This window comes from Ictalurus punctatus, chromosome 11 (genome assembly GCF_001660625.3).
Source record: "Ictalurus punctatus breed USDA103 chromosome 11, Coco_2.0, whole genome shotgun sequence".
Lineage (NCBI taxonomy): Eukaryota > Metazoa > Chordata > Actinopteri > Siluriformes > Ictaluridae > Ictalurus > Ictalurus punctatus.
Genome location: NC_030426.2, coordinates 9,171,214 through 9,185,975, shown reverse-complemented (window position 1 = coordinate 9,185,975; position 14,762 = coordinate 9,171,214). Strand labels below are relative to the sequence as shown.

Below are 14,762 nucleotides of genomic sequence, written 5' to 3'. Positions count from 1 at the left end.
ATCTTATTTGATGCTCTAAATCAATGACTTCAACTTAGAAAATTGTTTCTTTCCATGATGATGGCAGTGTTGATATGTCTGAGATACAGGATGTTGAGAAACACAGGATGTTGTATGGACCTGGTAAAAAAAAAAAGAAGAAAAATAGTCCTGCAGACATACGAGCAGCCAGGAATCTCTGCAACACTCTGCTCTCTCTTAATAACCATGGGGGTGTTTGTGTATTTACCCTAGAAGCCAAAAGAGCAACTGAGCAGGATAACAGTTTCAGCTACAGATTGGGATCTGCTATATTATGAAGGCTGTTCTTTAGAGCTCTGTTGATACACATTTTAACATACTTAGCAATGCAAATATTGTGTAATATGATGCCTGACTGTAATGTGCTATGACATACCTGTTATTATGTACCATTCAGTACTCAAGCTGTTTTCATTTTGCACTGCCGATTTACCCTTTAATATGATCAGTAATGTCACATGGAATTGAGTGACTCAAATATATATCAATGTGGGAGCCGAGTGTTGGTTGAGGAATATTTTCTCCTATTTTAACCCAAATGGATTAAGTGCCAAGATAAGATAAACTAGACAATCAGGTATAGTATAGAATAAGTTATTACCTTGTTCCAGGGTAGTGAATCCTCACCACTGGGGGCTCTGGAGTCTTGAAAAGTGGAATAGAGAGCTTCTTAAAGGTAGATCAGTTAGTTTCTTTGAATAAAAATAAAAATAAACCTTGTCTATTTTTCTAACTTCATTAACCCCATGAAGTTTCAGTAAAATTTGCCAAAAACCCCTATCCAAGGCATACCCAAAGTTAAATTAAAGTTGTTCTTGAACCATTTGGAGTACATGCATGGTTTTGGTCTCTTTTGAAAGGGGACACTCTAAAGTGTTTTCCTCATAAGAATCAGTGTAAGTCCTATGGATATTGAGTAATAGAAGTTTGAACACACTGAAACAGAAGGGTTTTTTTCCGCTTGATTTTTTTTTTGCATACAGATGCCTGCAGCTGCCTACAGCTGAAAGTTATTAGCTGGAAAACACAATTGGACCACAGCAATTGAAGCTTTTCCTAGTCCAAGTTCAAATTTGATAACAGTAGCAAATAAAATGTATATTTTTCTAAGGGTATGTCCACGCGATTTTTCCCCCAAAACCTTTTGGAGACTCCAAAGGGCCCTTGGTAACCATGCACACATAATTAGGATAAAAGGCTGCTACTCTTGATTTTTCTTATAATTATCATATCACATACCCAGCAATCTACAAAATGTATATTTGTATGTATTTTCATATGTATATTCATAATTGAAACCTTTGTGCACTTTTACACATTCCTTTGCCATTGTTTACAAAGCTTTACACAGGGACTTTTAAGTTGAAATGTTGAAACACACCCATGAAGCAAGAGATCATTCTTTTCAGCAGTACATTGGCTACACGATGGTCCAGTCAGCTCCCCAGCCACCATTATGCAGCTCGCGCTATTCACGCATTAAAGGGGAACAAGCTTCTCTTCAGCATAGACTCTCATTGGATTTTGAAGCCTATAGACGGGACATGGAAGCTCCTATTGGTTCAAATGAGGTGTCATTCTGCGCTCTAGCGATTAGGTGTGTTCAGTTGCGCGCTGAGGAGATCTGGAGAACAACATAGTCTTCTGAGATAATTTGGAACAACACAGTAGAAGTTTTATTGATTTAAAATGTGTTTTGGACAAAATATTTTTACATAATTGGATTGTTTGGACCTTTGCCAGTGTAACAAGACTGTTTGTGTCAAGATGTTATGGATCAGTGGCTTCATAGGTGAGTTGGCTCTGTTTGGTGTTCCTTTGTTTGTATTCTGGTGCACTGACAAAGTAATTGATTGTAGCTGCTGTTGTGATTGTATTTAAACAGTCTATATCACTCGAATGAAAAGATTCTTAGCTTTCCAACGGTATGTTGCATGATTACATATGTAGTATGTACAGCTGTGTAAATGGCACAGATCTCCTAATAACGTTGCAAAAAAGTCTTTTTCTCGAATCTCTCTCAAGGATTCGTTTTACTACAGAAAGTTGTTACAGTAAAAGATAATATTCAAAGTTAAACAGATATCAATTCTCTATTTAACAATAACTAGATCTACTTAAAGCTTGTACATAATAAGTACCAATCCTGGCTGTCTCCTCAGCGAATGATCTTCGCCTGACATTTGGCCAAGCTTGGTTTAAAACATGCATGTATATTTATTGTTTAATATAGCTAGAACCTCTTATTACATTTCAAGAAACAATTTTTTTTTTCAACCACTAAGTGAATTCACACAGTGGGAGAATTCACACTTCCCTGTGTGAATTTCCACTTCCCATTTTGACCTGTGTTGCTACACGATTATACATTTGCAGAACAATAATATGTTTGTAATGCCTTGACCTGTGTGATTTCACACTTCCCATTTTGGCTGGTTTACTAGACGGTTAACTCAGCCATACGTTGCTGTACAATGGTCTCTGAATTGAGACTTCCCATTTCTTGGGTAAGCTGTTCATTCCATATGTCGACATAGTTCCTGTTTTTTCTGTTATCTCTGATTCTTTGTTGTAGATTATGTTCTTCAATTAACAAAAACGTATGGGTTATGCATATTACCCCTGTTCCCTGAGAAGGGAACGAGATGTTATGTTTAGCATAACACTATGGGAGCACCCACGCATGTAACTGGCATCTGAAACTTGTATAAAATCATGCCTACTTATAGGCCTATCACGTGGTGTGATATATATATGGCATCTGTCAACCATGCCGTCAGCCTCTATTATCTAAAGTGAAGACGCAATTCACAGGCCTGCCCCAGTGTGACAAAGTTACCCAACATCTCGTTCCCTTCTCAGGGACCAGGGTTACATGCGTAGCCCAAACGTTCCCTTTCAAAGGGAACGCCACGTTGCATTTAGGATTCCAATATGGGAATGAGAATACCCACTCCGTCATACTGAGGGTATGGCCTGTTCGAGCCCGGGGCGGAATGAATATCCAGGCTGTAATATCGAATGAATGTGTGTGGCGTAGACCACCCCGCAGCAGCACACACATCCTGTAAGGATACCCCGTTTGACAAAGCCTTCGAGGGGGTGACCTCCCTAGTGGAATGAGCCCTTATGCCCAGAGGCGTAGCGAGACCGTGCATCTCATAAGCGATAGAGATTGCTTCCACTATCCAATTAGAGATGTACTGCTTTGACACAGCATCACCTCTACTGTCGCTGCCACGCTGACCAGCAGCTGCTCCGACTTACGCCACTGGCCGGAGCGGTGGACGTAAGTACAGAGAACCCTTACTGGACACAGCAGGTGCATTCTCTCTTGTTCCGGTGTGAGGAACAGAGGAGGGCAGAAAGCCTGCAACACCACAGACTGGGCAGCAGATGTAGGCACTTTAGGAATATAATCCAGCCTAGGATACAGGAAGGCCTTGGCTAATCCAGGGTTAAAGTCACGGCAGGAAGGGGCAACAGAGAGAGCTGGTAGATCAAGCTACTCGCTTGAGAGATGTCAGGGCCAGCAGAAGAGCTACCTTTAGAGTCAGAAGCTTCTCAGAGGCTGACTCTAAGGGCTCAAATGGGGCAACTGACAGACCTTCCAGGACCACAGAAAGGTCCCAGGAAGGTATGCGTGGCCTGCAGAGGGGCCTCAGCTGCCTGACAGCATGCATAATCGTAGAAGTTAGAGGATGTTGCCCCACAGAGGCACATCAACAGGGGTGTGGCTGGCCAAATTGGCAGCCATGTAAACCATGATTGTAGAAGGAGCCCACCCCGCTGAGAAACGTCCTTGTAAGAACTCCAGGACTGTAGCTATTGCGCAGTTCACTGGGTCTAGCTGGCATTTCTCACACCATAAGACAAAAGCCGCCACATGAGCGCATACAATTTCCTCATGGATGGTGCTCTAGGGTTCAACATGGTCGCTACAACCTCAGTTGAAAGACCAGAATCTATGAGCTGGTGCCCCTCAGGGGCCAGACCCACAGTTTCCACAGTTCCGGCTGAGGGTGATAAATCAGCCCTCAGGCTTCAGACAGTAGATCCCTGCAGATGGAAATCTCCCAAGGAGTGCCATCTAGCAGTGATATTATCTCTGAGAACCATATTCGAGCTGGCCAATAAGGTGCTACTAGCAGCAGATGTAGACTGTCTTGGTGAACTCTCGCTAGAACTTGTGGGAACAGAGCGATTGGGGGAAAAGTGTACAGATCTGACCTCGGCCATATGTACACCATGGTGTCCAGCTCTAATTGTGCACAAGGAGTGAGGGCGAACCACAGCGAGCAGTGTGTTGTCTCCTTGGAGGCGAACACATGCAGTCCCGCTTGGCCAAACCTCCGTCATATGGATTCCACCACTTGTGGATGGAGCCACCAATCCCTGGGCCTTAGCCCCTGCCTCAACAGGATGTCTGCCCCCACATTCCAGTTGCCCAGAATGTACACTGTACTCACTGACAAAACTTTCCCTCTGCCCAGAGAAGAATTAGTTGCACCTGCCTGAATAGGGGGCGTGGACATAATCCTCCCTGGTGGTCAATATATGAGACCACTGCTGTGTTGTCTGTAAACACATGATGACTTTCAATTGAGGATGAAGGAATTTCAGTGCTAGAAATATGGCCCACATTTCTAGGCAATTTATATGCTGCTCCAGATGAGGGCCACTCCAGAGACCGTGAGCTGGACAGCTGTCTAAGACTGCGCTCCAGCCCGTGAGGGAGGTGTCTGTCATTACCGTCTTGCGCTATGGAGACATCCCTAGAGTGTGACCCAAGGCTAGAAACTGGAGACACTTCAAATTCTCAGAGCATGTAGGCATCGCCGTGTGACACTGATTACTCTCGGAGGTTTCGTCCTAGGACGAAACCCCCAACTTCTCAGCCACCACTGAAACGGTCTCCTGCAATAGGCCCAATGATATGATGTTGGCTGCTGCTGCCATAAGCTCCAATAGTCTCCCATAGAGACTAGAGGGGATGCCAAGATTCAGCTTTTTTCCAGGATTGACCCTTCGCATGTTGGGGATAGAAACGCCCTCATCATAGTAGAATCCTTATAACCCCTAGAAAAGTTGTCCACTGCATTGGAGAAAAAATACTTTTCTGAGGTTCAACCTGAGCCCCAATCTCTTCATGTGGGTGAAAACATCTCGATGTTGAACCACCAGTTCCCTGGATCGTGCTAGCATTAACCAGTCGTCCAGGTAGTTTAGTACACGGATTCCCTGGAGTCACAATGGAACCAGAATGACATCCATGCACTTTGTGAAGGTGCGAGGGGATAAAGCTAGCCCAAAGGGAAGAACCTGATCTTGGTAAGCATCACCTCCAACACAAACCCCAGGAACTTCCTGCAACTGGGCGATATTTCTATGTGGAAATATGCACCTTTTATATCTATCATCACAAACCAGTCCTCAAATTGAATCTGTGAAACGATAAGTTTGGGCATCAGCATGTTGAACCTGTATGTCCAAAGAGTACAGTTCAAATGACACAGATCTAAAATTGGCCGCACACTCCTCTATTTTTTGCGGACCAGTAAATAACGGCTGTAAAAACCTCCCTCCCTCAGGGAACGGGGTACTTGTTCTATGGCCCCTTTGTCCAAGAGGGATCTCACTTCCTGCGCTAACGTCCGGCTGTGGTCTGTGCTGACTACTGTGTTGAGCACACCTCTGAACCAGGGGGTCGAGCTCTAAACTGGACCTGGTAACCCTTTTCTACGGTAGACAGAACCCATGGAGACACATTTGGCAGTAGTTTCCATGCTGCCAGACAGTCTTTTAGTGACATTAACTATTCCACATTCTATTGGAGGGAAAGCATCAGATTTTCCTTGCCCTGTGACAGCTCGCTGACCAGAGAACACTGAAAACTTGGGACAACCTTGGCTAGAGGAGGCTCTACAGTAGCACTGGGGGCTAACTGCCCTAACAACCTCATGTCCCCTGATATGTCCCTGCACTGCCCCTCAGGACCGCTCTTCTTTGTCTGCTTGGCCTTTATGACCATTCTCAGGTCAGGCCTAGTAGCAGGCCACTTGGTTCCCCTGGTTGTCTGCGTGGGTTGGCGGGCTGCCATATTTGCCTTCTGTGTCTCCCTCTCACTAGCGCTGGCCCGGGTTCCACTCATGGATGCCCGGGTGAACGCGACACAACAGGGAAGGAACTGGCTGAATGCCGTCATATGTCGAGCTCACTCAGCAGGTCTGCTTGGTAGTCCTGCAACACTGTCATTGGCTGCAGTGACCCACAAGCAAGACTACTACTGCATAAGCCTTGCCTACCAATGCCATGATGGCTTGGATGGCAAAGCCGGCCCCCCTAAATTACCTGCCATCGAAGGAGAGAGGTAGCTCGCAAGCGTCTCCTCCACCTTCAGCATAGCTAAATAGCCATGGCATTCATTCCCCACAATGGCCAAATAATCCAACATTGTGGGGTTATAAATATGGCTTATGCATGGTTTTTCCCAGAAGCCTGATATTTTGTCATGCACTTCTGGAAGAAAGGGGAGTTTTCTGCAGTGTGAGGGATTTACTTTCACTGGGGAGAAAAAAGCTCATCCAGCCTTAGTAATCACTTCAAGCAGCTCTTTATATGCTGCTCTCAGTTTTTAGCACACCCTTCTGGCTCCTCGGTGTCAGAGAAGAATTATTACTATTATTTTTGAGTGTGTGGTTTATTGTTTTGTTTTTTGGTTTTCCATAGCAGAAGGAGGAGTAACAACACAAGCTCCAAAATCCAGCGGAGAGCCGGACCTGGAAGACAGAGCAAGAGATAGAGCAGCGCTTGTCTCCGGCTCCTCTTCTGGATCAGTAAGAGATTCTCCGGCCTTGAAACGGCTAGCTGCCTCGGCAACGGCCGGCCCAGATCCGCGAGGCTTTAAAACCCAACTCGCTTCGAGTTGAAGAGAGCGAGTCGTGATTGGAGCTGCCTAATCTAGGCATTACAATGCGCAGTCAGACCTCTCGAGGGCTGCCATCGCATGCGCCGACCCTAGACACTTTACACAGAAAGTGTGCACTACTCCCCGTGATGAAACATCCACAAGGCGTAACACACTTCCTGAATTCTCTCACTCATATTTTTCTCTCTTCTTTTTTTTTTCTTCTCGTTTTTTAAAGGGATAGAAAAGTCCAGAGATTTTCATAAAAGGTAGAGAGGAAATGAAGTGTCTTTTTGTTTCTTTACACAAACAACCAACTCATGATAGGCATGATTTTACAAACTTCAGATGCTGGTTGCACGCAAGGGCGTTCCCATAGTATTAGGCTAAATGCAACGTGGAGTTCCCTTTGAAAGGGAACGTTCTCTCTTCATTATCACATACAGAAGTTTAACCCAATAATATCCTAACCTCCCCCCAATATTTTTTATTTTGATCAGATACCCACTCAGATTCTTTCTGTAACCGCGGTCTCTGTCTAACCTCACATCCACATTTGAATGTTGTGCAGGTGAAGTCCAAGGATCTGTTCTCTGTTGTGAATTCTTCTCTTGTTTCGTCCAGCTTTCCAGTGTCTTCTGTGCTTCTTGCATCCTTGCTTTTCCTGCTGCTCTGCACTGGTATCTCCTTTCCTTTTCTTTTGTCTTGGGCTGTGCGTGAATGAAGATGCTTGAGGCCTTGGCTCTATTAAGCATAATATTTCATACGTTGAGGCTTAGGCCTCTGTACAACAGGAATTATTTCTCTATAATTCACTGAAATGTGCATGCCTGTGATTACACTGATTATACAGGACATTTATCTAGACTACTAAATGTTGCATGTGCAAGGCTCAGATAATATATGAGACCTACAGCATATCATCTCAGCAGCTAGCAGATTTTGAGGAAATGTCTGAAATCTTTTTTTTGGGTTTTCTCAAGTTTAAGTAACAATGTAAAGAAGAGAACAGTGCCAATATCCAGCCCTAGAGGGCACAGTTTGATGCACTTTCTTTTTCAAAAGCATCTGCTAAAGTTGACTGGAGACTGTAAGCACCTAAAACACACATGCATGATAGTTTTCGAATGAGATCATGCAGCATCAAGCAAGGTTCCATTGAATTGGCAACATTTACAATACTGTTTGCTACAGGCATAACTTACACTGGAGACAATGAGGACATTTTCCCACCACTTTTTGAAAGTGTAATCAGTTAAAATGTTTTATGTAATAGCTCACAGCAGAAATGTCCACAAGAAGGGTTTTGCATGGAATAAATCAGAGGAGAAATGTTAATCAGGGACATTGCTATTTTTCAAGGACTGAATTTTATCTGAATAAAATGATGAGCTATACTTATTTAATGTGAACTGTAACAAAAGTAGATGATTGCTTGGTCAGCTTGTCCTTCAAGCCATGGACATGGTTTCTTTATAGGAGAATACATCAAATTAACAAAAACGTTGGCATTATTTTATTGAATCTACAACTCAAAATAGCAAATTAGAAAACAAAAACAACAAAAATAAAATAGCCTACACTGTGCACTCACGTTAATAATCTGTGCCTACATTAGACTGTGTGCAACTGTTGGTGCAATATATAACAGAAATTACTTTTATTAAAGTCTGTCCACCTGCTGCAATTCTAGATATGGCGTTGTTCACCCCACCTATGCTTCACACTTTCAATATTACATCGTAACATACATTATATATACTGTCCAAACGTGTTTGGACTTGGAGTTGTAGACACCCCTACATAAGAAAATCTACCAGCTGAGACAAGTGAACTGCACAATGGTAATTGTAATCATCTGAATGGGCTGCGCAGAACAATAACCCATAAGAATCTTCATATGCTGACTCTGAATATGGAAAACTTGATGTAACATGTGATGTAAAATGTTAACTTAAGTTACTGTGCAGGTGTTGATTACAGCCCTTAATGCATACCCTGTCTTCTCAGTAACATCCTAATAATGCATTCATTCAGACGATCATATGAGGATAAACAGAACTCCTCGGTGTGTAGTGCGTTTTGGATATATTTTTAGGCATTGTACATTTTAGTTTCTTTTTTTAATCTTTACACTCAGAACATCTGTTTTTCTGACTTGCCTTTTTGGAACTTCATCCATGTTCTGAAAACAATTCTGCTCCCAACACTCCACTTTGAATAATTTTTTTCTGGCATTGCACTGCTGTGAGCTGACCTCTGCAATAAATTACTGTGCATAGCAGTCATAGGTCAATAAAAAACAGTTGTTGTTTTTTTTGTGGTCCTAGTTCATTTAGATGTTTTTGGTTCATGTTTTATTCAGGATAATGTTTCAGGAGACTTTCGTCTCGAGCAAGCACAAGTCCGTCAACACAAGATTCAAGTGCATCTCTAACTCAAGTCCACATTTCTGTTGCATAGGCCTTTTGAGATTCATTCTGCCAAGCCTAAAAGCTTATTCTTTTGTTTCTTGATCATGAAATTATGTGACAGTTAGCAGATTAGCATTGTGACATTAGCAGATATGGATAAGTAACAATATAGTGTGAGATCTAGCAGGAAAGCTTTCACACTATGTATTTAATTAAATTTTATGTTAACAACAGACCTTGTCACAAAGCAAGTTTTCAGAAATCTGGATGTAGATGTAGGAAAGAAAAAAAAAACTCCCTTAGACAACATAACATAGAAACCTTCAGAGGAACCAGATTTAAAATGGAACTTATTATGGGTGACACCAGATAGTGTAATTATGGCTGACACCAGATAGTGTAATTGTGATCATTTCAGCAGACTGTCATATTCAGAAAGGACAAACAGTACTAAATGTGTTGAAGGGATATGAAATATTTGGCCTGATCCTATTATGGAGAGCAGTTCTGGGATGAGCATGGGATATTTTTATTCTATGGTATCCAAGTGATATTATTCACTGCAGCAATAAGTTAAATCTTAAGCATAAAATGTTTTGGAGGTTCATCATGAGATAGCTAGGAGCTGAATAAGCAGGAGGAATAGACCATAAATAGAACATCAGGATGAAGCAGACAGATCCACATGTGGAGGAGAGCTACAGCAAGAAAAACATGTCAAGTTCTGGCACTAGCATCACACTGGGCAGCAGGAGTACATATACAATTTGGTGGACAGAGAGAACAGATTGTTAGGTATGATATGATCATACAGTGACTTTACAGGATGTATATTGTAGTAGGAGTGCAAGTGGAGACTACAACAAGTTTAGCTATGACAGCATAATAAAAAGGGAGAGCCAGAAGGTAACACAGGCATGTGGGCACTGCTGGACAAAAAACTTCCTGCTGCTCCACCATCAACAAGCATGAGTGAATATGTAAGACTAGGGTGTGCAACAGCATCAAAATCTCCCAGTTTACCAGGACAATCAACACCCATAAACTCCCCAGATCTGTGACTTTACCTAAGCAAAGAGCTATTTAGCCTCACTAAACAAATATATTTTCATTGTAGACTGAGACTATGTCTGAGTACTGACCACTAATCGTAAGGTTACCTGCAGGATAAAAGGCCTGACCCCTGCTGTAATTATATTTTACATTGACTGCGACTGCCTTAAGAGCCAGGGGGATGTAAACTTTTAAACAGGATGATCAGTGTAAACTGTTATTATTTTGTTTAAAGATCTTATTTTTTTCATTTAGTACTGTGCTTCAGAAATTTCAGAAGAGCCCCCCAGCTCTTAATGTATCATGTTGTCTTCTTGAGAATCAATGAATGTTTGCACCTTTTGTAACAGCTGTGTATGAGTCCCTCAGTTGTCCTAAGTGTGAAATGATGGATCTTAAAATCATATAGCCACTGTTGGAAAGAGGTCAAATATGCAGAAGCTGCTGGAAAACCAAATAATGTAAACCTTGAGAATTGTTCTGAAGAAGAGTGGGCAGTTTAACTGCTCAGGACAAACAAGGGACTCATAAACAACTATCACAGAACATAAAGAGCTGATGCAAGAGCTGTCCACGAGCAGTAAGAAACAATGGGAAGACACAGTCGTGAACTTTGACATGATGCACAACAACAAAAAAGCCTGGTCCACACTCCACAGGCTAATGGCTACGAACCCTGGATAACTCACTGTAATCAGGTCGCGAGCCAGTTGCTACTCAGCTGTAAAACACCACACCAACTACCTAGAGTTGCGCTAGTAGTGGAAACACAGGAAGACAGCAGCGAAATAAGTAAACCATTCACACTGTTTGTTGTTGTCACTGCAGTGAAACTTCTGAAAAATGGAAAGGCAGCCAGTGTTGATGATCTTACTGTAGAGCAGATCAAGAAACTTGGTCCAGTGGCAACATCGTGGCTCCTGGGGCTTTTCAACGACTGCCTAACAACGCTTAGAATACCAAGAGCATGGAAAAAATCAAAGGTCATTGCATTGCTGAAGCCAGGGAAATGCCCCGCTGACGCCAAAAGTTACCGACCAATATCTCTTCTCTGCCACACCTGTAAGTTGTTCGAGCACCTCTTGCTCAACTGGCTGGCACCAGTAGTTGAGCCCCAACTCATACCTGAACAGGCTGGGTTCCGACCTGGGAAGTCCTGCACAAGCCAGACACTGAAGCTGACGCAGTTTATTGAGGATTGCTTCGAACTCGGAATGATTATGGGCATGGCATTTATCGACCTATCTGCTGTCTAAGGGACTGCTTATGAAAGTCCCAAATATTACCAAGGACAGAGGCTTCATGAAAATTCTCAACGAGCTGCTCCACAACCACAGATTCCAAGTCCATCTCCACACGGGAAAGAGTCGCTGGCGATGTCAGAAAAATTGTCTTCCACAGGGTAGCGTCCTGGCCCTGACCCTGTTCAATATCTACACTAATGACCAACCCAGCCCACCCCAGACACAATGGTTCTTGTATGCAGGTGACTTGGCCTTAGCAGCGCAAAGCAGTTCTTTCGAATAGGTAGAGCCGACCTTGTCTGAGGCCTTGAAACATCTAGGACAGTACTATGAGGCCAACTGCCTCAGGCCTAACCCATCAGAGACGCAGACTTGCGTGTTTCACCTGTGCAACCATCAAGCGAGGAGAGCCCTGAGTTTCACCTGGAATGGTGTAGCGATCGAGCACTGCCCTCACCCAAGAAATCTGTGGATCACACTGGACAGGGCACTTACATACAAAGCTCATTGCTTTAACACTGGTAAAAGGTTAACTCGCGCAACAACCTGCTGCAAAGGCTGACGTCAACCAGCTGGGGCGCAACAGCTCACACTGTGTGCACCACTGGCCTGGCGCTGTGCTCCTCCGCTGGCGAGTTCACCTGCCCAGTCTGGCACTGCTCCGTGCACGCCGTGCAGGTGACCGCCGCGCTTAACGACACCTGCTGCATCGTAACCGGATGCCTCAAGCCGACCCCACTCAACAAGCTGTACCCGCTAGCTGGAGTTGCTCCCCCAGAGATCCAGAGAGAGGTTGCCTGTGCCGTCGAGAAGAAGGAGCAAGACCCGCGACACCTGCTGCACGAACATCACCTGCCCGCCTAAGGAGCTGCAAGAGCTTCATGAGGTGTACGAGCCCTCTGTTGGGCGACCCGTCCATGGCACGCTGCTCGTTCTGGCGGGACAAGCGCCCCCCTCCCAACCCTTATGTGCAACCTGCCGAAGACCTGCCGCCTGGGCACAAACAACCGTGGCCAATGTGGAGGGTGCTAAACAGACTAAAATCACAAGTCAGCCGCTGCAGGGAGAATATGGCCAGATGGGGTCTGCTTCCTGGCCAATCGACTCATTGCGCCACCTGCGGATCAGCGCCACAAACCATGGCGCACCTACTGGTGTGCCCCACGTGTCCACATTCCTGCACAGTGCGTGACCTGTGTGACACGATGGACAGGGCTATTGAGACTGCTGCCTACTGGGCGAAACTAATATGAAGTGGAACCTCGACAAGAAAAAAGAAAACAGATCATAAATACAGTTGATGATCACCAAGGTAACAACACAGCATTAAGAATCAAGCATACAGTATGTAAACATTTGAACTGGTTCATTTGTGTAAATTTGGTTAGTATTGTGTCCTGTGGTTTATATATGAACATCTGTTATGTGAAATAAAGTGCTGTGAAAAAGTATTTGCCCCCATCCTGATCTCTTCTGTTTTTGTGCGTCTCGTACTAAATTGTTTTAGATCTTCAAACAAAATACAACATAAAACTAAGGCAACCTGAGTAAACACACAATACAATTTTTATTATTGTTTTTTTTTATTTTTGAAGCAAAAAAAAGTTATCTAACACCTTTTAACCAATGTGGAAAAACTAATTGCCCCCTTAAACTTAAACTTAAAATCTGGTTGTGTCACCTTTAGCAGCAATAATCGCAACCAAACACTTCCGATAACTGGAGATCTGTCTTTCACAGCACTGTGGTGGAATTTTGGCCCACTCTCCTTTGCATAACTGCTTTAGTTCAGCCACATTGGAGGGTTTTTGAGCATGAAATGCCCATTTAAGGTCCTGCCACCCCAAAACTTTAATTTAGCTTTTTTTTTTTTTTTTTCAGTCATTCAGAGGTGGAATTACTTCTATGCTTTGGATCATTGTCTTGCTGCAGAATCCAGTGAATTTAAATTTATGGACTGAAGACCGGACAATCTCCTTTAGGATTTTCTGGTAGAGAGCAGAATTCATGTTTCCCTCAATTATTGCAAGTTTCCCAGGCCATGAAGCAGCAAAGTATCCCCACAACATCACATTTCCACCACCATGCTTGATCATAGGTATGATGTTCTTTTTGTGGAATTCTGTGTTTGGTTTACACCAGATGTAATGGGACCCCTGTCTTCCAAACAGTTCCACTTTCGACTGATCAGTTCACAGAACACACTCCCAAAAGGTTTGAAGATCGTAAAGATGTGTTTTGGCAAAATTCATACGAGCCTTAATGTTCTTCTGGGTTAGCCCAGTGTCTTCCTGGGTTTTGCCCAGTGTCTTTCTGATAGTAGAGTCATGAACAGTGACCTTTATTGATGTAAGAGAGGCCTGTAAGTCCTTTGATATTCCTTTTATGACTTGGTGAATGTGTAGGTGATGTGTTCTTGGAGGAATTTTGGAAGGTCAGCCACTTCTTGTAAGGTTCACTACTGTGCTGAGTTTTTCCATTTGGAGATAATGGCTCTCACTGTGGTCTTTTGAAACATTTGAAATAGCTTTTTAACTCTTCCCAGACTGATGTATTTCAATCACCCTCTTCCTCATAATTTCTGGAATTTCTTTCAACTTTGGCATAGTGTGTTACTAGGTACAACCTTTTAACCAACTTCATGCTGTGAAAAAAGTTCTATTTAAGTGTTGATTTGATTGGATAGGTTTTGCAGTAACCAGGCTTATGTCTAGTCCAGCTGAATTCTATTATGAATGTAGTTTAATAGATTTGGGGAATTAGTAACTACGGGGGCAAATACATTTTCACACAAGCCCAGTTGGATATCAAACAATTGCAAACAAAGCACAGGTTCATCAAAACATATCTCTGTTTTAATCCATGAGAGCAGAGTATTTTTTGATTGTTTTTAAACAAAAGATCAAAAGGTTAAACAATAAAGGCAATTTTTCACAGCCTTCTTTGCTCATATTTATCAAGGGTGCCAATATAAATGGCAGGCACTGTATGCAGTATCATCCAAAATTAGGATATGGGATTTAGCGTCAACATGTAATCTGTTAATGTGAATTAGGATATGCAAATATCAATCTTTATCAGCTACAACACCAACAGCTACAACTGTTTACAAGATGCACCAAA

At 43.1% G+C, this 14,762-nt stretch overlaps 1 protein-coding gene across 3 annotated transcripts in view; it reads left to right on the top strand.

The window, feature by feature from the left end:
• Positions 1 to 14,762, top strand: part of grm4 (glutamate receptor, metabotropic 4) — a 201,008-nt gene that overhangs the window by 130,131 nt on the left and 56,115 nt on the right. The window contains exon 1 of one of the 3 annotated variants that reach the window (XM_053683601.1): positions 1,480 to 1,813. The exons of the other annotated variants lie outside the window; for them this stretch is intronic. Within the exon in view, the coding sequence (XP_053539576.1) occupies positions 1,789 to 1,813 (25 nt within the window). The 5' untranslated portion in view covers positions 1,480 to 1,788. Of the gene's footprint in view, positions 1 to 1,479; positions 1,814 to 14,762 lie in introns of those variants that run through there. 3 annotated transcript variants of the gene reach the window in all.